Below are 27459 nucleotides of genomic sequence, written 5' to 3' on the forward strand. Positions count from 1 at the left end.
TTCACATTTTTTTTTTTTTATGCTTTTCTATTTCAAATTTCTTTACCTGTACCTGTCTCTGTTCTATGTTTGTCAGCTCGTTGTTTTCTGTCATTGATGATATTTGTCTGTTTACATACACTGCATGTGTACATGTCCACTCTGGAACGTTTTGTTGTCGTTGTTGTTGTTGTCTGTTTATTTGTTTATATGTTGTTAAGGTGGCCAGCTTATTCACCCCTGCTTTTTTTAAGTAATATGGTTTGACTAAGATTATGATTATTATTAGTATTATCACTTTTCTTTTCCTTCATTGGCTATTCATTAATTAATTAATGAATAGGCAATTAATTAACTTTAGTCCACAATAAATAAATAAATACATGATTTGAGATGACTTTTGCTTAAAAAAATGTTTTACCTGTATGTCATGAATATTGTACTGGCTTTGCAACAACTGCAAACACTTTATAGACTTTTCATACTGTCTTTAAAGATTTGCAACTATTGATAAAAAAAAGAAAAAAAAAAGTGCTATCATTGTAATTTATTTCAGCTCTATGTACAGTTTTTAATATTTCAATGCAGTATGTAAAACACGTAAAGTAACAATCATTTGTGTATAAAGTACTCTACAAAAAAATTGCCTTACATTTGTGGTTCACATTTTCTTTGTTGCTTTTCTATTTCAAATTTCTTTTCTTTCTTTTTTTAAGTAATGTGGTTTGACTAAGATTATGATTATTATTAGTATTATCACTTTTCCTTTCCTTCATTGGCTATAATTAATTAATAGGCAATTAATTAAATTTAGTCCACAATAAATAAATACATGATCTGAGATTACTTATGGTTAAAAAAAAATGTTTACCTGTATTTCATGAATATTGCACTGTTTACATATACTGTAGGTGTTCATGTCCACTCTTGAACGTTTTGTTGTTATTATTGTTGTCTGTTTATTTGTTTATATGTTGTTAAGGTGGCCAGCTTATTCGCCCCTGCTTTTTTTCTTTCTTTTTTTTTTAAGTAATATGGTTTGACTCAGATTATGATTATTATTAGTATTATCACTTTTCTTTTACTTCATTGATTATTAATTAATTAATAGCCAATTAATTAAATTTAGTCCACAATAAATAAATAAATACATGTTCTGAGATTACTTTTGCTTAATAATATATATATTTATATATATATGGTTTGACTAAGATTATGATTATTATTAGTATTATCACTTTTCTTTTCCTTCATTGGCTATTAATTAATTAATTAATACGCAATCAATTAAATTTAGTCCACAATAAATAAATAAATAAATACATGATCTGAGATTACTTTTGCTTAAAATATCTCTATATATATATATAGAGATATTTTATATATATATATATAATATATATACATATATATTATATATATTATATATATATATATATATACATATATATATACGGTTTGACTAAGATTATGATTATTATTAGTATGAACACTTTTCTTTTCCTTCATTGGCTATTAATTAATTAATAGGCAATTAATTAAATTTAGTCCACAATAAATAAATAAATAAAGACATGATCTGAGATTACTTTTGCTTAAAAAAATATATATCTATATATATAAATATATAGATATATATTTATATATATATATACATACATATACAGTATATATATATATATTATATATATATATATATATATATATATTTATTTATTAATTGTGTTGTATATATATATATACAGACATACATACATATATATATAATATTGTACTGGCTTTGCAACAACTGCAAACACGTTATAGACTTTTCATACTGTCCTTAAAGATTTGCAACTATTGATAAAAAAGAAAAAAAGAAGAGGTAATTAAAACATAGTTTTACGTCGTCATAATGTAGTCTATATCCATCACCACCTTTTGATTAAACGATAGGAATAAAACAGAAACCACTTCTAGAGGGGTTGCTTTTGCACTTGTGCACATCTGAGTGCATGCAATGCATCGTGACTGCAGCAGATAGTAGCTGAGGAGGGTCAGTGAAGGCAGCACTAGTGCAGATCCGTGCAGTGTGTGTGTGTGTGTGTGTGTGTGTGTGTGTGTGTGTCTCTGCTCGCTGGCTCCCCTCCTGTCTCCTGCCTCCTGTCGTCCATTAGAGCTGTTTCTCACTGTGTCTCACTGTACGACGGCGCAGGCCCGAAGCAGCGCAGCCGCTCTGAGGTTAGTGCCCTACCGCGCAATCTCCATCTATTTCAGCCCGGCGCAGCCGCATCATAACACCCGGCAGCGTCCACCGGTTGAGAGGGGGTTGAAGGGAAAAGATGTTGTTCAGATGTTGACTAGAGAGCCGGGTTGTGATGCATTTACGGGTCTTTTTGTGTGTGTCATGATGTAGGCGCGTTATCGGACAACAAGCTCAGTAAAGAAGAGAATAGCTGTGTGTGTGCAGGCCGCTGCAGGGCCTTGTTGTGTTTCATATTGCGCGGGTTTCTTCGTGCTAGCTGCTGAAGCTTCACCTTTATACCTCTCACTACACGCTTAATTAATGCTTCTTCAATGTGCGAACATCTGGAAACAACTGGTGTTCACGATTATAGCTAATGTTCATTCATTATGAGCTGAAGCTGCGCCGCCAGATGGTTAGCTTTAGCTCAGGAGCTACATGTAGGACTTAGCTGTAGCTGTGTTAGTGCTATTCAGTCAACATTACAGATCTGTAACGCTGCAGCAATCACCTTTACTGTTTCATACGTGTTAGTTATGTGTACTTACTAGGTGGTAAAGGAATTAGTCTTGTTGTTAGGCCATGGTTTAATGTTAAACATCAATGTTATTGTGCATCATCTCATTGATGCAATCAGCAGCTACAGTGCATGTAGATGTTAACGGGATATTGCATACCAATAAACCTGTCTGGCTGCTGATTATAACACCATTTAGACTCCTTATGCTTTGTAGTTTTAATTATTATATATAATATATAATATAATATAATTTTAACAATATACCTGTTCAATAAGAAACAAAGGTGTTATTGGACAGATCTATATTCCATAATCAGCTTCCCACCATGGATCAATTGAACAGGTTATCCCCAATAAACTGGTTCATTTCACACAAAAAACTTGTCTACTTTCACCATGTATTGATTGAGTCAAGTGAACAAAAGCAAAAAAGATGTTACAGGGGGTATTGCATATCAATAAACCTGTCTGGCTGCTGATTATAACACACATTTTGACTTCTTATGCTTTGTAGTTTTGCATTGGGGGGTAACTTTAACAACATACCTGTCCATTGGACATATCTGTTCAAATATATATTCCATAATCAGCTGCCCACCATGAATTAATTGAACAGGTTATCCCCATTAAACTGGTTCATTTCACACACAAAAAGCTTGTCTACTTTGACCATGTATTGATTATAATAATAATAATAATAATAATACATTTATTTATATAGCACTTCTCAAAACAGATGTTACAAAGTGCTTCACAAGACAATACAAGCAGATAAATAAAGATATAAAAGATATGGTAACTGCTAAAACAGAACATCGCAGAACATATCAATAATAATAGAAGTGGTAAAATGGTAGGACAAGTTGATAAAACAAATATACAGTGTATATATACATAAATGTGTATAGATGTACACATGCGTGCAGAAACGGATGTATACATACATATATTTATACCCTTCTACTTATAGGAATGCTATCCTAAAACAATGAGATTGAGTCGTGGATTTCTAAGTGAACAAAAGCATATTGTATGTTTATTTGAACCTTATTGTATGAGTGCTTTTCACCCCTCGGTTAGACAATAATATCACCCCACACACACACTTCACCACCACCAGTCGATATGCAGACACTTTCACTATCTCAAACTGACTGCATTTACACTTTCTTGCTTACTTACTACTATACGATCAGAAACTCCCTTTAGAATTCAAGTTTTTTTTTTATTCATCATATGAACAACAATTACAACAAGCAAGATGAAAATCTTGGGTCTCAGGCACACTTCAACAATGCTCATTAAAGATGTATATATATTAAAAAAAAAAGGAAAATCACACAAGTGAAAGCAAAATGAGAGTCAAAGACATAAAATAGTGCAAGTTAAAATAGCAGTATTTCCAAGGTGAATGTAAATATGATGTAGTGTGTATATGCACGATAAGAAGTAATACATATAAATACATAGAGGTGTAAACAGGAAATGCAGAATGTATAGAGAAGTAATATACACACAGAGGTGTTTGTAAAATCGTAAGTAATTAATAGAATTCCATATTAAACTATGATATGTATCTAAATAGTGCTAAGCAAAATCTGTTAATGTCTATTATGTGTTAAATGCATATCTTGCAAATCCATTTCTTGTTAGATCTATGATTCAACACACAATAAATGGGAAAATAAAACATTATTTTCACTCTTTGATCACAGTGATGTTATTCCTATATGAACTCTGCTGATGCAGTATGATGCCCTCTAGAGGCAGAGCTGCAGTGGTGCACTCAGATGCACATTAGACATCAGATATATACATCATTTTGAGGCTGTAGTAAGGAGAATGAAAACTATAGTGCACTAATGCACCTGAATGTACTGTGAACATAAATATTGTACATGCATGTGCCTTAAATTGCTGAGTCTGAAGGTCTTTAATTCCACGAACTTGCATTTATGGTGCACTCAAGTTCACTTAAATATACAAAATACATGTAAGATTATACTAGGGAGCATTTCATTCCAATTATGTCTAACTACATACTATATATATTTATTATAAGCCTGAGTTTGTTTGTGATCAGCATAATAAGCACATCTTGCAATATGAATACATTTTGAAGACACTTGGAAGTACTGTATATGTTACATCATTGTGTATATACAGAATTATGTAGTATTGTCACGATACTGGAGTAGAGAGAGCAGAAATAGAGCTGGTACCGTGTAGCAATACTGCGGAAAATGAGTCTTGAAACCGTTTCAAATGTTCAGTATCGATATGTATCGATACAACACCAGTAATGTGTATCTGCTAAGTTGTATGTCAATACAGTAAGAATTACTCCCATACAAGTTCTGTGCTATTATAATGAATAGATGGAACATACTAACATAAAACAGTTCCCGTCGTTGTCTTATGCTGCGTTTCATCTTTCTCTCCTCAGTCATCGTACCGTGGATCCAGCTGTGTACACCAGGTGGGCAATAATGGACGAGCACGTCATTCACCAGACCGAACACATGACCACCATCGAGGCCAGCGCCGTCAGCCAACAGGTCCATCAGGTGCACTTACAAACAGAACTGTTAACCAGTGGAAACCTGGTAGGATAAAGAGACAGTGATCCTTCTTACCACAAGTCCCATTATTCACAAGATGTTTTAAACAATTGTATCAGCTAGTTAGATTTTTAAACTAGAACAGAAACAACAACACCTCCAGTCAATTTAAACACATTCATTACTGTGTACAGGTACATGTGGCCACCTTTACCGAAGCATCCATGATGAGCGCAGAGGAAGACTCGACGTCCTCACCGGATGATGATCCTTATGACGACACGGACATCCTCAACTCGGCCGGCACTGATGAGATCACCGCACACCTGGCTGCCGCAGGTACATCGAGACTCAACCTCGAGCATTTTGGTGGTTCCAAATTAGTGGGAGTGGGATTTATTTGATAAGACGCATCCAAGAAGGTGTTTTCCCAATCAACGTCTACTCACCTGAGTTCAGTGTGATGCTTTAAACTGACCAACAGGTGGAGCCAGTGGATTATTTTGTGGAGGCAGTGCCACTCTACTACAGTACATCGCCTCCTGTCAAGCTCCTGACAATGCTTTTTTTGTCTTTTTCCCTTTTAAGTTATCAAGGGACCAAATGATGCCAGTGAACTGCAAATTGCAGCTCGGCTCCATTTGAAATCTCACTTTACAAATTTCAAATCCAAAAAGAAGATTGAATAATAATAATAATAATAGCAGCTATGGATCAAATCAGAGAGGAAACAAACAACAGCATTCAAAGACTGATTACTAGCCTCTACTTTTACTAACAGTCAGACTTTCTCTTTCTCTCTCAGGGCCAGTCGGCATGGCAGCTGCTGCCGCCGTGGCAACCGGTAAGAAAAGAAAGAGACCTCATATCTTCGAATCCAACCCCTCCATCCGCAAGAGGCAGCAGACTCGCCTGCTCAGGTGAGCTTAAAACACCCCAATAGGCCAACATTTCCCAGTACATCCACTATGTATCTTCCCTCAACAGTTACAAAATGTCACTTTCAGCACCGGAAATCAGAGTTGTTGTTGTTGTTGTTGTTGTTGTACCAGGAGGTAAAGGATGCTGTGTGTTTTACAGGAAACTGCGAGCCACCCTGGATGAATACACCACCAGAGTGGGCCAACAGGCCATAGTGCTGTGCATCTCTCCCTCCAAACCCAACCCAGTGTTCAAGGTGTTTGGTGCTGCTCCTCTGGAGAACGTGGTGAGTGTTACAGTCAGCGGTTATTAATAATTATAAATAGCTTCCAGCACTAAACTGAGACGCTGACTTGTCTTCTCTGTCCTCCAGGTGAGGAAGTATAAGGGCATGATGTTGGAGGATCTGGAGAACGCTCTGGCTGAACACGCCCCCGCTGGTGGAGACCTGGCCTCAGAGCTGCCCCCGCTCACCATTGACGGCATCCCTGTGTCTGTGGACAAGATGACCCAGGTCAGGCTCAATAATCTCTCTCCTTATCTATTATAGTCCGACACAATATGGTCCACTAAACAGCTGTTCCTTTTGTAGAAACGGACAAGTCCATAACTCCCCTTTTGGTGTCTGAGACACCAGCAGAGGGCACCAGTTGGCAACAAATCCGAATCACAGATTGTGTTTTATGTGTGAGCTTAGCTAGTATATGTATCAAGGTCAACCACTCAATTTTAGCTGTTTTCCATGTCCATCAGTGTCACTTGATGAGTTGGATTCATGCGTTTTCAACCAATAATTACATCTAAAATACTTGAATTACTTTTCACCGAAAAGTGCGACTTCACGTTGTAATTCAGACAGACGGTATTACCGATGCACAGGTAGTGTCGGCATCTGAAAAACAAGCCAAGCCTCCTCCCTTTGCTCGACGGCCCTGTGGTAGCAGTGATCAGCGAGAGGATGTGCAGAGTAGTCTGCTCTTGGTCGGCCTTTCACCGCAACATTAGCACCGTTGGCAGCTTGAGCACTCTCCTCTTCACCCCGAGGGAACCCGGCTTGTTTACTCTGCCGTCCCAGCGCTGCTGACGCATTCTCTAGATCATCGTCAGAGTAGCCGGCATGAACCGCGGCCCTCGGAGACCTGGTCCTCCAACCCTGGGAGCGCGGGCGGGCCAATCGCAGGGCTCGATGTGTCCTCAGAGGGCAGGTGTTAGTTGGTGCTTGTTTTTCTGGAGAGGTTGTAGGATGAGATTATCATGAGTAACCTGTTGCCTCACTCAGCTCGGCCAAGAAAGGTGTGGGTGTTTTTTAGAGGTATGTGTGTGTGTGCCGAGACAGGATGTTGTCCGGTCCCTCTGGGAAAGGTTGATCAACCCCTGGAAACGGCGAGTATGAAAATGAGAAGTCTGCGATGAAAGGGAGCTAATTCAGACTTGGTGCTCCTGATCCATATCAGCAAGGCCTCATTGTCTTCTCTGCAGACACAGCTGAAGAAATCCCAAGTGAGGTTTAGTGACGCAGACGGAGGCCCTGGCCGGTCCGATATATACGGAGCATCTGTAGCAGGTGATCCCGGGTCTAGCCTGAGCCCATAATTACCCCCTAGCCTTGTTAGGGCCAGGGACCCGGCAACACAGCCGCCTTCCTAAATGCTGATTGAACCATTGCTTGGAGGATTAGGATTGGGGGGGGGGGGGGGTGTTGGGTGCGAGCGCAACATGCCACTTAACTCACTCGCCACTGTAATTAGGCCATCTGGCTCGGCACACATGCATCCACATACATCCACACACGGATGAGCCTACAGGTGGAAATGCAAGCATCTTTTTGCCACTAAGTTTGTCTTTCTGGTGGCTAATCCAGGTTGTTCTGTGAGTGTCGGCTGAAGCGAAGCCCCTTTTACTGCAGCCGCCCCGATGTGATGAAGTATCAGCCGTCCATTTTCTATCGAGATCCATTTTGTCATCTCTCTGTGTGATGTTACGGAGGAACTGCACGGGTTGTGAGTTAGAAAAAGGGGGTCTAAGAGGTGGAGGGCGGAGGAGGGATGGATTTATTTCTCCCGGAACCAAATTTAGCCCGTGATGTCAAGGCAGGCAGACGCTGCAGTGCCTCATTGTGCAATATAATCCCCCAGTGATGCTTGCATATTACCAGGACACTGAGGACATTGGCGCTAAACCCCACCCCGGCCTGTCAGCGAGCGCGAGTGCATGCTTGTTCTGGAAGTGGCGATGGCGATAGGCACGCCGCTCGCCGCCACACGTGAAGCACGTATGCTGACGGATGATCAATAGCGAGCAAATCAAGAGTAGATAAAGACCACCACTCATTCCTTCTCTCTGCAAACTCAGTGCAAAACCTCTGGAACCTAACACAAATATATATATAGCACTCATTCAATACAATACTGAAATAATAACTTGAGTCTCCACAAGTCCATAAAGTAGCACACGTCATCAAGTAAATCTAATGATTTCGTTTGACATTGATTTTCTCTCTAACAATATTGACCAGCTTGTCCTTGTTAATACCTACACTGGGTGTACTGGAGCCTTTTGCTGGGACAGGTCGACTGCTGAACAGTGTTGGATCACCCCTGACGTTCCCATGGTGTCTGTCTGACACGTCAGGCTGGAGCCACGGCCATAGATTGGTCTGTTAATAAACATGATCGCATCGTTCTCCTTTTAGAAAAGCCTGTTTCTATTTGTGGGCCTTGACCACCTCAGCACCCGGGCAGCAGCGGGTACCCGATCGATACGCGCCTCCTGCTTGCCTGCTCAAGGGCGTGTGTGCTTATGTGTGTGTGTCTGACTGAGAGAGACACTGCGGCTTTCCACTTTTGGAGTCTTTGGTGTCTGCGTCATCTCCTTTTCTCGTCTTCGCCTCAGGCCCAGCTGCGAGCGTTCATCCCAGAGATGCTGAAGTACTCGACGGGCAGAGGAAAGCCCGGCTGGGGTAAGGAGAGCTGCAAGCCGGTGTGGTGGCCAGAGGACATCCCTTGGGCCAACGTCCGCAGTGATGTCCGCACAGAGGAGCAGAAACAGAGGGTGAGAGAAATACTGGTGTAATGATGTCACACTATAGCCGGGTTTCCAGTTCGGTCGAAAAGGAGGCATTTGAGGAGGGAAATACCCCTGCAAAGGTTGTCAAAAGCCTCCTTTTGGCTTCCTTGCCCCCTCCTTTAAATGATATTTGTTCTGGTTAAGCCTCTGCACTGTCGTTGAATCAGCCTGTAGAATGATTTGCCATATTCAAACTTGTATTTATGTTTCCCAAGGTGTCTTGGACGCAGGCACTGCGAACCATCGTCAAGAACTGCTATAAGCAGCACGGCCGCGAGGACCTGTTGTATGCTTTCGAAGACCATGTAACGACGCCCACCATCCAGCACCACCACCTGACCACTGCACAGAGCATCGCACACCTCGTGCCCTCGCAAACGGTGGTACAGACCATCAACAACCCCGACGGAACAGTCTCGCTCATCCAGGTACATTTTAGTTGCGCAAATCCAAAATCTCATTCGGTAATTCTAAGTTTTAATACATAGTCCGTTCACGTTTTTTTTGTGACTGCACCCCTCTCTCTCAGGTTGGCACAGGACACACAGTTGCCACCCTGGCAGATGCCTCAGAGCTGCCCGGTGTGACGGTGGCACAGGTCAACTACGCCACTGTAACTGACGGAGAGGTAGCACCCAAATGCACACAACTACTTCATTTCCTAAAACGCATGAATTGATAGATCTTACAAGTCTTACTGTATGACGGAGTCACAAAAAAAACAAAAAGACTATGCAGCAAATGTTTTTCATGTGTGTCCGGAGCTGTCCGTTCAGCACCACAGAATCAAACACGAGCCTGAGAACAAACAATCACACTATCTTTATTACGTCACTGCAGATCCTTGTTCCTCTCCAGGTGGAGCAGAACTGGGCCACCCTACAGGGCGGCGAGATGACAATCCAAACCACTCAGGCATCAGAGGCCACGCAGGCGGTGGCGTCCCTGGCAGAAGCCGCCGTCGCCGCCAGTCACGAAATGCAGCAGGGAGCCACCGTCACAATGGCTCTTAACAGGTGAGGATGGGAGAAGATATTTAACAAGTTCTTGGGGGGGGAAAGCTGTTAAAGTTACAAGAAAATGCATTTGGATGTTTTTTTAGGTGGCTTTAAAAGGTGCTCTATACGATATTAGTATCCCCAGCTCCCAAATGTTACCTCCTCACACTTGAAAACATGTAATAGAGGGAAAACTGAAGTTGGATTGTTGGCGATAGAAAACCAGAAGTGAAGTCGTCCCCACTTTTTTAACATTAAAATTTGGTGTTCAGCTTTCACTGACGCGATCCTCAAGGGTCTTCAGTTACTGGTGGTGGAGCCAGCAAACACCGCAGTAAGAAATCATTATTAATAGTTCAGTTTTTAATTAATTATCATAATTATTCAGGCAGCTCTGACATCTAGATGAGAATGGGACAAACTGTCAGGGCAGGTCACCCGGGAGTCATCTACCTCTCGTCCTAGTTCAGCATCTAATTAATTAGCCGGTAGCTTTTATAGAGGCAAGGAACACAACCATTAACTTGGTTGTTAACCACACATTTCTCAGTATGATTTTGTTTACTTAAAAAAAAAAAAAAAAACACGTGCACGTGTTAAATGCTTAGTAGCATCACTAAGTCAGTGCAGGTTTGAAGTAAAATCATACATAACAGCATTTGAAACTTGTTTTTGGTACTGTAATTAAACAATTGTGAGAGCTGAGGATACAGTTTATGGAGTCATCGGAGTGCTATATATTTTGCATATAAATTACTCTATTTTTTATATTTAAAATAGAGTTTATGTGTCCAGGAATTGACTGCTCACTGAGGCAGGAAGGCCGGCCCAAAGTCAGTTGATTGACAGCTTGGCCCTTCAAGAAAAGAATAAGGAAAAGTAAAGGAAATGAAAATAAAGGACAATATATAAAAACAAATAACAGAATGTAAATATATGCAAAAAAATAAATAAATATATATTATAAAAAATATATACAAAAATAAATTAGATAAATGCTTATTTATTTCTCTTTATATTTCCACATTTATTTATTATTTGATTTATTTCTCATTATATTTCCACATTTATTTTGTTGTTATTTTGTGATTTATTCTTTTTTTATGGCACTAACTCCTAAAACCATAACAGTATACTGACCTTTAGCAATAGGCTGTCTGCAGATTCTGGAAAAAGTCCTCTTTTCAGTCATACTACTATAAGTGACGTATGTCTTAACTGCAGCCACTCTAGTGATAAAAGATGTACGGGGGGTTGTTGTTGGTGCAATGTTTTTCTGGAGGGAAATCAGCCACACACGATTGTATTCAGATGGGATCTACAATAGGATCTTAAATCATGTCCCATGGAGGGCCGAGTGTCTGCGGGATCTGATTACAACGCAGGAATACAGCAGGTTGAAGGTGTGCTCGTGAAGAAAATGAGTTACCAGCTAAAACCTGTAGACCTTTCTGTAGCCACTTCCTATCATCTACAGCTTTGTTTTTCACGGTCTTTTCACATTGTCATCAAAGGTCTTTTTTTACTTGCCGAATTCATCAGTCAGATTTGCTGAGACGCTAACATGTTAGCTGTTTTTTTCACCGCAGTAGTGTCGAGGCAGTAATTTCAGATGTGTATGGGTATGTCCCATAGGGGCTTGTTACCTGCACCCACCTGAGTCCTCCTTCCTCTCCCCCCCCCTCCCCTGTTTACCTGGTGCCAAGCTACTCTGGGCTCTCTGCTCCACAGGCTCTGGAACATTTTGTCTCTGATTTCCAGCTCCAGAGGGAGAATAGAGCCTCTTTCTACCGCTGTCTTGTCTTTTCTGCTGCGTGGACTTTGTGACCAAAAATGACAGCATCTTTGTGTTCCAAACATAGACTCATAGACTCATACAGTAGACATGATCATTTAATCTGCGTTGGTGTAACACAAAATGTTAACCGCTGTACAGAAAAACTACAAAATCCGCACCCAGTTTGTCTTTGCTGCCGCGATCGACAGCAAAAATGATCAAAATTAAACATTCAAGGCTCGATAAGAAGCATTTTATTACCAATATTGCCAGACTTTACTGCCAACGCCTCACTCACAACAGTTTGAGTGCATCATTACTGCTTACTGTCTTGTACTCGCTCGGCTCCGCCTCCTCCTTATCTGACCGTCTATAGTTCTTCTACCTCATATGTGATTATCAACCAAGCTGTGAACAGTTCTATTAGTTCATAAAGAAACTGGTGCGGTAATAGGCTCGTGTGTTAAATCCACTGGATGGATCTGGTTAATAAAACTGCTTTGTTAGACCCCGCAGCACCTGGCCTTTTAGGGGAGATGTGACAGATTCTCCATAAGTCCAGACTAGAAAAGCCTCTTACAGCTCATACACTTCTGCCTCTTCACCCCACATCTCTATAATAACCCTTGCCTTTGAGAGCAGACTGTGTGTGGGGGTGTGCTCTCTACCAATTACTGTATCTGGAAGCTTAATATCTCATATGTATGTTGTTCATTCTAAATTGAATGCACAGAAAATGTTTATTTAACTCTATATGTCTGATGTGTGTGTTTGCGGGTGTTTCAGCGAGGCAGCAGCCCACGCCGTAGCGACGTTGGCCGAGGCCACTCTACAAGGCGGAGGGCAGATTGTCCTGGCGGAGACGGCAGCTGCTGTTGGGGCACTGGCAGGGGTTCACGATGCCACAGGTACACATTCATCCATAATGTTATCATCAGCATGCAAAATACACCTCAAACGACAGAATTTACATTTGACTAGGTTTAATGAAATCATTGGTCTGAGCGGATGAATGTAAAACTCCTATACCTATATTTATTTCAACCTATTTTCCAATGATCTTCCAAAAACATGTTGGGAATATTTTGTTGAATTTTTCGACATCCCATCTTCACTAATTGGTACTTGTGTGTGCTCCCCAGCCAATGGCATGTCTAATTAGTCTCACTAAGTGTGTAAGCCTCCCTGCAGCAGCACTGCGGCCTCTGAGCTCCTACGTTCACTCTAATCTACCCTGTGCTGATGTGACAGATGGTGCGTTTGTGTGTATCTCGTAGAAATACTCCCTTCTTTTAATGATACGTTCGCTGCACGACCCCGTCGTCTACCTCCTTACATGTATATACTGTAACTGCTGTGCGTCTGCTGGGATTGGCCCAGTCTTTAACGACGTCCTCACATCCTCGTTGGAAAGCATCGACGGCCTTTTTTAGCATATGTTCAGTCAATATCCTGAACGTAAAGCTACTGCTGGTCAATGATTAACATCGGCTGCTAATCTGATATTGATTACTAAATGAAGTCTGGAGATGTCAGTGGCGTACTGCACATCAATACAGATATACGAAGTGAAATTAAGCGTGAAATACAGAACATATTAAGTCATTTTTCTAGCCTGTCTGGGTGTCAACATGACTCTTAACCTTCTTATTGTCACATGTCAAACAAGACAATCCCTTTGTAATTAAGTGCATACCTATTTGTCTCTGGATTTGATACGCAGCGGAGTTTTCTACGAGCCCAGCACAACATTTTAAACGTCAATATCGCGGGTGATCATGTTCATTTAATTACGGGGAGCCAAAATCATGATCGCGATTAATATTCAATTAGTTGTGCAGCCCTACGAATAGGGTGTTAAATGGCAGGAATTTGCCCCAAAATGGGCACCACTTGGATGTTTCTATTGGCTAAACAATTTTTATGAAATCAGGTCAGTCAAAGTGAAATTTAATTTCATCAGAGAAAGTGTCATACAATACTTAAACAAAAGATGGGAAGCCACATTATTTATATTTAAAGAATAATCATAACAGACAGTAAAACAGCGCAAAATGTACAAATATATATTTGCACATTTGAACACTAATGTAAATTCAAAGTAATCAAATCTAACATGTGAGCCTTTGTTGTTTGACATCTTGCTTCCTAAAACCATAAGGAGTCATTTGGCTGCAATAGCTCACTTAAACAACTAATGGAGCTGCCAGAGGCAGTCCTTCTCCCGACTATTGACCTTAGCTAATCACTGAAGTGCTCCACACGAGTGGAGAGCTCCGTTTGAAGTGCGCCGGCCCAGACGCCGCTGATTGGCTTGTGTAGCGACCCTTCGCTCACACAGGCGCACACACACTAATACGTACACACGGACCACGCCACACACGACCCTTAATGTCTAATTAACCATATTCGAGTGGCCGAATGAGGCCCTTCACTCGGTGGCTGTGCTGTGTCCGTACGTCGCCGTGCCAGGCCCAGCGCCCTCTTCCCTAAGCCCTCCTCCGTAATCACCGCCAGCACAATTACCTGCATCAGCAAAACTTAACCCTGTCACAAATCACTGGCGAGTGGGCTTAGCAAGGGCCCACATTTAGAGGACCAACAATTGTAAGATAGCCTAACAAAAGGACTTGAAAGATGAATAATTATGAACGTATATATATTTTCGTACTTTTCCAAAATCTTTAAATATTCTTGGATTCACGGGTAGCGTGCGTTTGGCGCGTTTAAAGTCGAGTGTCTTAGCTCACAGTAATGGGAGCGGGCATGAGCCACTGCCATCCCCTACACTGACCTTCTTGCCTGCCTGTGACACTGACAGCTTGCAGGGTGGGGCAGAGGCCCACGTGACTGCAGCAGTAATCCCTACAGGCAGAGACACACACACACACACACACACAGCTGGGCATGGGGGGAAGCGAGCAGAGAACGTTCAATCGGACCATTGTTCAGAAATGCCGTCTCTGTAACATGGCTGCCTCCTGTCACAGACAACTACCTGGACTCGACTGGCTCCCGAAACACCGTGTCAGACACAAACTCTAGTGACGAGATTAACCTCCGGCCAAAGACCGAACGAGGAGTATTTGTTAGCATCAAGGTTGCAACTAATGACTGATTTTCATTATAGATTAATCTACCGATTATTTTCTTGATTCATTGATTAATCGTTTGGTCTATAAAATGACAGAAAATAGTGAAAAATGTCCATCCCATTTTGCCCAAAACCCAAAGATATTCAGTTTGAATGTGATATAAAACAGAGATATGCAGGAAATCTCCACATTTGATTGGCTGAAAGCAGCATTTTCTGCCATTTTTGCATGAAAAAATACAACGATTTATCGATTATCAAAATAATTGATGATTATTTCTCTATTTTTTTTACTGATAAATGACTTGAATGATTAATGAATTGTCAAAATTGCTAAGAAATGTCTATATGAGAAGTTCTGTGAGCTCAAGGCAATGTCTTCAATTGCTTGTTTTATTTGACAAACAGAAATCAACTCTTCACATCTGACATTCTTGAACCACCAGATGCTACCTGGTAAAATTGATTTAAATTGTACAATTAATAATTGAGTGATTAGAAATTTGCCAGTTAGTTCTCTGTCTGATTAATACATTAATTGATTAGTTATTTTAGCACTAATTACAGCTACTGGGATAAAACAGATCCTTGCTTGGCATTCAACTAGAGCTACAACGATTAATCGATTAGTTGTCGGCTACTAAATGAATCGCCAACTATTTTGATAATCAATTAATCGGTTTGAGTAATTTTTAAAGAAAAAAAAAAGTCAAAATTCTCTGATTCCAGCTTCTTAAATGTGAATATTTTCTAGTTTCTTAACTCCTCTAAGACGGTAAACTGAATATCTTTTGAGTTGTGGATAAAACGACATCTGAGGACGTCATCTTGGGCTTTGGGAAACATTGATTTACATTTTAACCATTTTATAGACCAAACAACCAATCAATTAATCGAGAAAATAATCGACAGATTACTTGGCAATTAAAATAATTGTTAGTTGCAGGTGAATGGTGCTGGTGTCGTGTGTCTAAATCCATAACATCTCTGCTTCTTCTCCTCAGGTCTGGTCCAGATCCCAGTCAGCATGTACCAGACTGTAGTGACCAGCCTCGCCCATGGCAACCGGCCCGTCCAGGTTGCCATGGCACCTGTCGCCACACGCATAGACAACACTGTCACGCTTGACGGCCAGGCGGTAGAGGTCGTGACCCTGGAACAGTGACTATCGTGAACCTGGAAGGAGTAGGAGGCACTGAACGGCCGCCATGGAGATTAGTTTATCCTACTGTTTTCCAACACATCACGCTGTGTACAATGTCAAATATATTTTTAAATGTACATCTGCAGGGGAAGTAAAAAAGTGAGTTATCAATGTGTTTACTATGTAAAGATATTGCTTTTGTTGGTGTCATTTTTTCTCCCATTTAGCTTCGTGTTTTTTTTTTTGTTTGTTTGTTTTTTAGCTCTGTGATGTTGAGTATTTATTTCTTTACAATTAACCTTTACTTAAAACAAAGATGAACCAAAAAGCCCGGGAGGAAAGCCACCACTGCTTCACCCCAGAGTGTGTAACTATCACTGTTCTGGATTTCCATTATCGTCTATGTGCTTGACTGTTCAGTTATTAGGATGCATTTACAATTCAGTGCCATAGTCAGAGATCACTCCTCCTGTTTCCCCATATCCACTGTTTCCACCTCAACCGAAACCTCTCCAGCATCTGAGCTCCCACGCATTTCTCACATTAAATAATGAAATATCATGTTGAAATACCATCTTGTCCTGTGCTTTTCCCTGTGCTGTTTACTGTAGTCCACGCACGTGTAAAAGATTTGTGAAGACTCAGGATATCCATCAAGGTGTTTTTTACTGCTGGACCGCTGAGCTGACTTCCTGAAGCAGCCGTTTTGTCTCCCTGATCCATTTATTTACAGTGCATGGATAAGAGGCACCCCTTGGTATGTTATTTTTGTAACGTGAACTTGGTGGTTCAGGAAGTTCATATACTTGAACGGGAGCTGCATTATGTGTGATGCTAATATCAAAAAAGGCATTTCTTTAAATCTTGCAACGTAAAAAATTTGCTTGCCGAGAATCGACTTAGTTTAATGCAGCTGTAACAAGTTGGTTCAACTCTCACCACTATTTAAAGAATTAAGCCCAATAAAATGGCTGCTGCTCACCATTCATTCAGTTTCTCTCTTGATTATTAATACACTGTGTTCTGCACTCGTCAAAGAGTCCCCTCCCTTAAAGATGCTAAATACAGAGCATATCTATTGCCTCCCAACACGGCGACGGCTCTCAGCTAATGATGCTAACAGTGCAAACAACGGCACAGTTCTGACAGAGCTAACAAAAACTATCATAAAGGACTATATTAGCAAAACCTGGCAAGTATGCTGGGACTTAAAGGTCCCATATTATGCTAATTTTCAGGTTCATATTTGTATTTTGTGTTTCTATTAGAACAGGTTTACATGCTGTAATGTTAAAAAAAACTTTATTTTCCTCACACTGTCAGCCTGAATATACCTGTATTTACCCTCTGTCTGAAACGCTCCGTTTTAGCGCATTTTGACGGAATTGCAACAGAATTGCTAGGCAACAGCTTGGGTCCATGTGTACTTCCTTTCAACTGATGACATTTACATACACTGCAACCAGGAAATAAACTGGGACACATTTAGAATGATTACGTTTAAAATTGTGTCAAATATTGTATATTCGTGACATCACGAATGGGCAGAAATCCTGACAGCTTGTTTCAAATGCAGAGTTTCTGAATACGGGCTGTGTGTATTTCCCTGTGGATTGAGTGTTTCGATAATTTCACAGTATTTATATAGGACTTCAGCCTGCTTTATAATAAAAAAACATGAAAACCTCACTTTTTTATAATATGGGACCTTTAAGGGACACAGGGAGACATCTGTACAGTATTCAAAAACATGTAGGCGTTGGTGAAATACAGAGCGGAAGCCCAAGGGCATAAGACATACAGGATTATACCAAGCACCCAACTGGACTATGCACACACTGTAATAAACCGGAAACTGTCAAACATGTACAAATAGATTTCAAGAGGGAATTAATATCAGGAATAATTGATGGAAAACACTTTAATACATTGGGGAATCTGCTAGGAAGGACATCAAGGAAAGTACACAATCTTCCAATTAACTACTTAAGAGCAACAGGAATAATGGAGAGAATTTATTTTTTTATTTTCTTGCCGATCTACTGCTCCACACTCCAGTCTAAGCTGGTTAGCAAAACCACCAATAAACACTAACGAAGAAGACAGAGCTAATATTATGTGCGTTCCAATACTACCATACTATTTAGTATGCAAGAAAAAGATTTAGTGTGTCCCAATACATATGTCAAATGCAGTATGCCAAAAATACCAGGATGTTCTACTACATCCGGTCGCATTTTGCAGTATGCAAGCCAGCATGCTTTTCTGGCTATTCTGACCCACAATCCTCCGTGGAGCAGATTATATGAGCAAGAAATTCAAGGCGCAATGTTATGAAAAGTAGTATGCCCCAATTGTATGCATACTGCATGCAACAGTACGTACTTTGTAAGGGCAGCTGCAGTACGTACTAAAAGTTAAAAGAAAAAGTATGCGATTTGGAACATGGCCAGTGTTTACCTGAGTGGGAACCGGAGAGTGGGTGCTACACTTATCAGCTGTAACCGCCGTATGAACGTAGTGCAGAGTGGCGGCCAGTGGGGCACGCTCACATGCACTAACACACACTAAAAGCACTCGCGGCCGGCCCGGCGATGTCAACAAAGCACGGAGAAACTCAGATTACAACACACAGAGGGAGAGTGATATAATTCTCTGCTCAGGTAGACATTAGTCCTCTATATCTTTACATAGCAAATAGTTATTTGCCGCTATATTAATGCTCTGAATATCAAATAGAGAACCTTTAACTAGACAGACAGATGACTCCTTCGACACACTGTAGTCAAAGAATGATGTGCTGACGAGAAGACCAGTCTAGCCCTCCCTACACTTATCAAGTGTGACCAGCTATACCTGATTGATGTGGAAAACTTGTATTTCACGTCAATCTTCACTTGGATGAATAATAGGACAAACTCGATGAGCCTCAGTTGTCCTTACTTCAATATATAAGTTTAAAACAACACAAATCTGATATCAGAGAAGATCTTGGTCCAGCATGCGTAGACACAGTCATACCAAGATCTCAACATAAGATTCATCCAGCCTTACACATTATGTCCCACGTTCATACAGAATCACGTAATCACACTACCTTGCAGGAAGCAAAACAATCTTGTGTTCTTCTAACCCTTGGTTCAGACTGTTGGAGTCAGGAATATCTACAAAGTCCTCATCTTCTCTTAACCTCCAGACACCCAGAGCCTCCTCATATAAGGCATCCCAAGTGGGAAGGACTGTGATGCCTCTGAAAATACCAAACAGATGACAATGAACAAATAATACCTTTGACATTCAAATGTCTTCATGCCTAACAACCAATAGGGTAGAGATCCCCATGCCAGCAGCTGTGAGGTACCGTACTCACTTGAAGTCCCTATAGCCACTAAGATACCCTCCACTTGACCCCAACGCTTCTCTTTCGAAGAGACATCATCCAAATGAACAAGGTCCTAGAGCAACGTATTGGGCCCCTTCACACAACGATAACGATCACCTATGAATGCCTTCAGAACCAACATTCTTGATAAAGGATACCCCTTTGGAGTCCTTGCCCCAACAAAATGAATGACAAGGAGAGCTTCAGCCACACCTGCCAGCCTCAGAATTCTTCTGCCTCGAACCAGACAAAGCGATCCATGCCAATCGACATAGCAGATCTCGCGGGAGAGTCTCAAAAGATGACAAAACAGCTCCTTCTATGGAGGATCTTACCTTCCAGAGGATTATGGAAAGGGAGATCCATAAGGATGAATCAAAGACCTAGGTTGCTCTGCTCCCTTTACTCGGCACACGACGACAGTCTCACCGCACTGACCCATACACCCAGGAAACACCCAGAGCGGAAGGACCATTTCCTTGATTTCATAAATAAGGTCTTTGAGATTGGACACGGTGGAGTGGATCCACCCTGACAACTGGATGAAGAGTGCTGGGATCTACCTCACTTAGGGGTGTATCATCCTCAAAAACCTGGACAAATAAGGGTGGTATTCAATTCCAGCGCCCAACACTGTGGTGTGTCCCTCAATGATGAGGCAATGACCAAGGCGTGGAGTCCTGTCTACTATAAACAGCCTGTTTGGGCCCACTGGCATTCAGGAAAGGTCTGCCAGAAGAGAAGTACAGAGGATGGAAACTGTGGAGACACTCACTTAAAGAGCCTAGCCATCCACACAACATATAAACATAGACGCAAATATAGGCATCTTATAAAAACTGTACTTACCGATAATGCTTCTAGGAGTGATTCCAAAAGAAGATAGATGTAGATGCTTGACCACACAGTTCCACAATGTGCTTTCTAGCCAGGAGTGCAAGGAAACAGAAAATGGCCCCCTGGGTTCAAAGGGCAAGCAATAGGTCTTGTATTACACAAAACCAAATCAGCACCACATAGTGGCTGCAAAATTAACTGAAAGATGCTGTTCATCCATAAGTGTAACCATCAATGCATACATAAAATGCTAAAGTTACAGTAGTCACTGTTTTTCATGTTAACATTGAATCAAATGACTTAATTTTATAAGGGAAGTTCCGCATCTCTATAAAGCCTTTTAGCATCTTGTAGATGTAGGCTATTACCAAGTCTCACTCTAGGGCAGCTGTATTCAGCAAATAAGCTTTTAAAGGAACAGTGTGTAGGATTTAGGGGGCTCATATTGGGGGGCAGAAATTGGAATATAATATTAATACGTATGTTTTCTTTAGTGTATAATCACCTGAAAATAAGAATTGTTGTGTTTTCGTTACCTTAGAATGAGCCGTTTATTTCTGCATATGGAGCAGGTCCTCTTCACAGAGTCCGCCATGTTGCAACGCCATGTTTCTACAGTAGCCCAGAAACAGATAAACCAAACCCTGGCTCTAGATAGAGCCTTTCGCATTTTCACGTTTTTGAATCGTCCACCGTATTTTTTCTCCTATACACGCTTGGCAAATGGGAAAAGTTTGAGTTGGTTGCAATCTGCAACCTCACCGCTAGATGTCGCCAAATCCTACACACTGTACCTTTAAACCCACCGTACGAAACCTGTCGAACACCAAATGGGGACAAGGTTGAAGAATAACAGTCGAGTATTTAGCAAGGTTGACCCACATTTTTTTCAGGAGCTGGTGGAGACCAAAACAGAGCTACAACATTATATACATGGGCTTACATTTGACAGATGGGCAGAAACAAATTAGTGCAATTTTGTTTAGTGTCTGATCGATGTGCAAGCAAGCAATTCTTTGCTAACACATTAGCTAAAACATCATAATATGTATTTATTGGGTAAGTGTTTAGGTTGCATTTTTGTTTAGCAATTTAAGACTCATGATTTGGGGGTTGGCTTGGACCAGACTGGTCTGTCTTGAAACTGTATTGAAAGCAATGACCTTGTCCCACCTCTTACATTATAGCAAAGAGACATACACATACAGGAAGCTCTATGTTAGACCTTTTGGTTTTCACAGCTATACAACTAGATCTTCCCTTTACGAGGAATGCAACATCTCTCCACATTTTGTCCCATAATGATATGGTCGCCACAAAACCCGATAACTTCCTCGCTCTTCTCTACAGCACCCCCACCTTCCCTGCCGTGACAGACAGGGCCATGATTACATCATAAGCTGCCTGAACCTCCTCTGCTTTAAAGCCTGGGATTTGCTAGCCGGGCCCTTCTGTTGCAGAGTAGAACAGAGAGAGAAGCGTTCAGGCCTTAATCTATCAGGCGTCAGTGTATATCCCGCTCTTCCTCCAGATTAAAGCTGGACCAGGTTGCATTCACACAGATGAAAAGATCCCATTTTCTTTCTTGTTTTAATGTTTTATTCTCTCTATCATTTTTTAGATTGGACCCCTCGTGTGAGATGTTGGGTCTTCGTAAGGAAGAGAACATTTTGAATAATGTTTAAGGTGCGCATGCGCATCAAACTGTCACTGCAGATTAAAAAGGCCTTATTAGCGTGCTTTCTTGGAAAAAGGCCTACACCTCATGCTACCTAAGCCTCTCCCTCCTCCATCTCTGTCTCTCTCTCTGCACCATCCACTCAGCTACACTTACACAAAGTGCATCGAAACCTTTCAACTGTATCATTAAAGCTGAACATAACCGAGTTATGAAATGGCACAGGTTCAAAAAGGACAGGACGTGTCTCAAAGTGATGCTGTCAACTCCAACCAACTCCAGTCTTTTAAGATGGGGCCTTGAGTTATTATAAATGTTTAATTTTTTGATGTATTGAAATACACTTTATTTTAATACAACTGTATAAAATTACACTACTTTTTAAGTGGAAAATTAAACCTTTTTTTAGTTTCATTCCAAGATATGAACTAAAATATTTGTAAGCAGTATGGACTCCAGCCTGCCTTTGCAAAACGATAAACTAAATGAGAAAAGGTATTTTGTATTTTAAAAGGTAAGTCCATGGTTGACAAAGATATATATATATATATATATATATATATATATATATATATATATGACTAAAATTACATTATTCCCTACGCACACACTCCTTACTGCAGTATAGTATTTTAGGATCAAACTGGAGTTGAATCTATTTCCTACGATCCACTACTTGAAAAATGATTTTTAGGGCTGCAACTATTATTTTCATTGTCGATTAATCTGTAGATTATATTCTCGATTGTCAGAAAATGGTGAAAAATGATGATCAGTGTTTCCCAAAGCCCAAGATGACGTCCTCAAATGTCTTGTTTTGTCCACAATTCAAAGCTATTCAGTTTACTGTTGTAGAAGAGTAAAGAAACCAGAAATATTCACATTTAAGAAGCTGAAACCAGACAATTCTCACATTTTTTTCTAAAAAAATGACTCAATTGATTGATCGTTTATCAAAATAGTTGGCGATTAATTTAATAGTTGACAACTAATCAATGAATCATTGCAGCTCTAATGATTTTTATAGCCCTGGCACTTCGGCTCACATTAAGGAAAAGTGTTTTGAACCAAATAAGTTGATTTTGTTTGCACAAATGTTGTGCTTTTGAACAAATTCACAACCAATATTGCACTAAAAATCAACTTAACCTCTCTTCGTATCGTATTCAATACCAAATATGCTGTACATTTTCTCTTTTTAAACATATTCTTTATGAATGCCATTATGAAAGTATAGTATTTTGCTTAAACATGTCCCAAAATGTTCTGGGTGAATACATATTTGATTACTTCACCTGCGCTGGCTCCCATCTAGGCCTCAGAGCTATATGTTTTACAAGGAAAGAGCCCTGTGCTGCATTGCGTGTGTTACCAGTTACATCATCGTGCACCACACCGCAGTGCACTCTTCCAATCATCGCATCCATCTGACTGACTTTGAACCTGATTGGATGTCATTAAAACCATCCAATCTAGGCAGTCAGGCCGCAGCGTGAGTGCTCGCTGCCTGCGCTGCGTCCTGGGGGCAATATGTTTAGTGGTGGAAGATCAGTGGGCAGAGAGGAAGGCAGCGCTATTGATTCTCCACAAGCCTGAAGCCTGTAGCTTCAGTGGCCCCGGCTCCACGGGGGGGCACCGCAGGGCGGGAGGGGAGGGGGTTGGTCATTCTTGTTGCCTGGAGTCGTGCAGGCAGACTCTAGGGCAGAGCTTTAATCTCCACTAATCGTTTCTTAATACGTGCATCCCGGGCCCTACACCCCCGCACACACACATGCACACACCCACATGGGCACACATATGTACAAACTGCTCGCGGTCCAAGCCCTCACTTGCTCTAACAAGAGATAATCTCCCACCCCTTGTCCTCAGCATAGGGTTGGGTCACAACTTCGAAAAAAACATCCTTCTCATACAAGGAAATGGACTCTGTAACCTTGCAAAAATAAATCCCCTTTTCTGTTGACCCATGTGTAACCCACTGGCCTGAGAAAATGAGTGAAAATGCAACATTAATACCGTCTTTTTAACAACAAAATCGATCTCAGCACACATTTGGGCCTGCATGAGTTTCCCCTTGAAGCCTGAGCATCAGCAGACATGTTGCTGATGAAGCGTCTCCCCCGGTAACGTAGTCCGATAGTCTAATAATGGCATCCTCACCTTCCCAACTCACACCTCCAGCCCAGACACTGCGTAAGAAGAACGACGATAATCTCATTTCACTAATGCTCTGCTGCAGCCTGCATTAGAACACAGGCGAGGCACTGTCTCAGCCCGACTCTACCCACCCAGGAAACACTGTGTGTGCGTGTGTGTGTGTGTGAGAGAGAGAGATGGAGAAAGGGGCCAGGGGGGCTGTGGGATAGAGGGGGCACTGAAAAATGCGGTGTAACCTGAGCTGCTCGGCCCATCTGGAGAAGGCCTGCATTGACGAGGGGTTATCCCACAATGCACTTTGCTGCAGAGAAGATCGTTAGAGGGAGTCTGACACACGGATCAGTCTTTTCAAAGTGTTTATTTGCATCACAGATAAAGTGAATTTGTATGATAAAAAACACAAACATTGAGAGAAGAGAGAACACATTCATGTAGCATAATCATCAAAGCCCAGACCGTGTGGTTACATGTATACATGTCATATGTGCGTGATATGTTCGGTAACATGAGACACAACCACAGTTAACCTGAATCAGTTGTCCGGTGAGCTGCTGAGCTCTCTTTTTGTCAACTAGTCTTGTGTATCGCCACAATCTCAGCACTTACCCGCTCTCTTTTCTGTTTTAAAGGCCGACACGCACAAAAGCAGAAGAGCCCCTGCACAGGTCCGGTGACGACGTCCACGTAGATCAAATATAGCCGGGGCCTGCAGGCAAACTGGTAACAATACAAATCATATTAGCTAAAGCTGAAGTGTAGGCTATAAAGCGGGATTTATGCAAAGGCAGATAAAGAGGTTTTAATCCCCAGATCCCCCTCTCACCTACATTAGCAGACCCTGACCCAGATATATGGAGCTCAGTATGTTGCAGCTTTTGGAGCCATATACCATCAATGGACTGTTACAGCAAACCATCTGAGAAAAACTCCCTCGCTCGCTCTCCACCCTTTTTTCGTTTTGGGAAGGGAGGAGGGAAAAAGGCCGCATTGAAAGAGGAGGGTAAGATGACACCGCACAGTTTGCCAATTATGCCACGGAGCTAAGAGAGGAACCCCCTGATGGCTGGCTGAAGGCAGAATAGCTGTAGTCGACCAGCGAGTCCACTCACTTGATCTAACTCTGCTTGTCAAACCTGAAGACCGTCGAACAGAGGGATCCATTATCATCGTAACATTATCGGCACGGAAGAAACTACAAGCAGTCAGTTTCTTCCATTAAATTCATGTAGGGATGTAACTATTATTGATTATTTTTCCCCCAAATAATACATCAATTATTCTAGTCTGCATCAGGAAAAATTGGAATGTGGTAAAATGCATTTCACATGTTCCTAGAGCCCAAGAAGATGAGTCAGATTGGTTGTTTTGTACGACCAACAGTCCAAAACCCAAAGATATTGAAATGATATAAAATAAATAATAGTAGCAACATGCTCACATTTGAAAAGCTTGAACATTGACATGTTATGATATCTTGATTTGCGGTAAAAGATGGTTAACAAGCCGTAACATCTGTGATTTTTGGAGGTGCTGATAGACGTTTTCACATTGATTGCATTATAAACTCTTGTTTTGAGAAACACTTAAAAAGGTAAAGCTGAACCGAGCGCTTCGAAGTTTTGACCGTTGCCATCGTAGTCGACCTCCAAAATCAGTATTCGAATGCTTAGTTTTTTATATACAAGTATGTAATAATAATGTATACATCCCAAAATAGCTCATGAAATAAGCAATAATCCCACAACATTATTCAATATTTATATTCAACATTAACTATTATTAGTTATTCTCAGACAGATATCGCTGTTTGTTGTGTGTACAGTAGTGTGGCAGAGGCACTGTCCCAAAGCTTCGAATACCTATGAATATTTCTTACCGAACCTTCGGAGCCCAAAAAAACGGTATTCGGGACAGCCCTACTTTAAAAAGGTCTTTATGATAACATTTTTATGTAGACAAAAAAAAAAACATGGTGTCTCTGTGTTGTGGAAAAAAAACAGATAAATGGCTGAGATCGAGTGCCTGGCAACGACTTGTTGTGAAATAAATGCAATGGAGCGGGGGAGGGAGAATGCAACATCTAGTGACTGAATGTTATCAATGTTATCAATAGCACCTTTAAATTGATTTTTGACTCATTTTCTTTCTTGTTTTAGGGGCGTTACCCATCTTCTACAGACGATTTATTACAACACGTTACAAACAGACACCATATATATCAGATTTACACGGAACTTACTAAGTGTGAGGGACATATCTTGTTGTTTTTGAGTTGCAAAATCCACATTTCAATTGTCTTGAGGCTTAAAAATCATTTGCTTCCATACATCTCCACATATATCTTCATATATTGCCTCCTGCATCTCCTCCTTTTGTAACTTCAAGAAGGCCACTAGCTGTTTGCCTGGATTCACCTCATCAGTGTTTGACCGAGGCCTGGTACATCCTATACGCCCTGACCGCCCTTCAAAAAGTCACTGGAGCTTTGAGGCCGGGGTGCGCAGGGGAGGAAACGAGTCTCACCCCACCCTCCACCACCATCGGCCACTCACTCACTGACTGAAACGTCCTTAAGATGTCTCTCCACTTGGGACCAGAAGGCTGTTTTTTTTCTTTCAGCTGATGGACGCTCTCAAGCAGTAGTTGGCAAGTCTAGAACCACCGGATCCATCTACCTCACCAGTGTGAGTTCTACCATTGCCAAACACCACCAGAGAGCCGCTTCAGACCCACGTGAGCCCCGGACGTGGATTCTCGGGGATGTAGAGTGATTCAGATTGATACGGTGTTAAAATGGCGTTATCTTTAATAAACAGAGGGACAGGAACATGGGGAAAGTTTTGTTTTATGAAGCTCTCTTGTGCTTCAAAATCTGGGTCCACATCCATGAAAGTTTTTTGCAATCGTCAGGCAATGAAGACTAAATGACATGAAAGGACAACTGGAAAGAGAAAATGCTTTACAGGGGGACAGGGAGGAGCATTCAGACGTCAATCATGAAAGTACAAAACGTGCTAATACAGAGAAGATTACAATCCACGATTATGCAAAAAGCGATGGAAGTCTGTCTCGTCCTATATTGGCACTACACATAATTGCTCAAAGTATATATACAGAAGCA

The 27459-nt window shown here is 41.1% G+C and overlaps 1 protein-coding gene across 12 annotated transcripts; it reads left to right on the plus strand.

Moving 5' to 3' along the window:
- The first annotated feature begins 1994 nt into the window (after window positions 1-1994).
- nrf1 (nuclear respiratory factor 1) lies at window positions 1995-17272 on the plus strand. 12 transcript variants are annotated; one of them, XM_074624839.1, is made up of 13 exons: window positions 1997-2199; window positions 5170-5290; window positions 5479-5623; window positions 6090-6204; window positions 6365-6491; window positions 6579-6719; window positions 9098-9256; window positions 9487-9699; window positions 9801-9899; window positions 10112-10287; window positions 12833-12954; window positions 15549-15596; window positions 16145-16856. In XM_074624839.1, the coding sequence occupies exons 2-13, from the start codon at window positions 5213-5215 to the stop codon at window positions 16303-16305; spliced, it is 1584 nt and encodes a 527-aa protein (XP_074480940.1). In that variant the 5' UTR covers window positions 1997-2199; window positions 5170-5212; the 3' UTR covers window positions 16306-16856. The 12 variants fall into 12 exon arrangements, with proteins under 12 accessions (XP_074480946.1, XP_074480940.1, XP_074480943.1 ...); XM_074624842.1 differs by having other exon boundaries at window positions 10130-10287; XM_074624837.1 differs by having other exon boundaries at window positions 2056-2199; window positions 5170-5329.
- The last annotated feature ends 10187 nt before the right edge of the window (window positions 17273-27459 follow it).

Source organism: Sebastes fasciatus, chromosome 23 (assembly GCF_043250625.1).
Source record: "Sebastes fasciatus isolate fSebFas1 chromosome 23, fSebFas1.pri, whole genome shotgun sequence".
Classification (NCBI taxonomy): Eukaryota; Metazoa; Chordata; class Actinopteri; order Perciformes; family Sebastidae; genus Sebastes; species Sebastes fasciatus.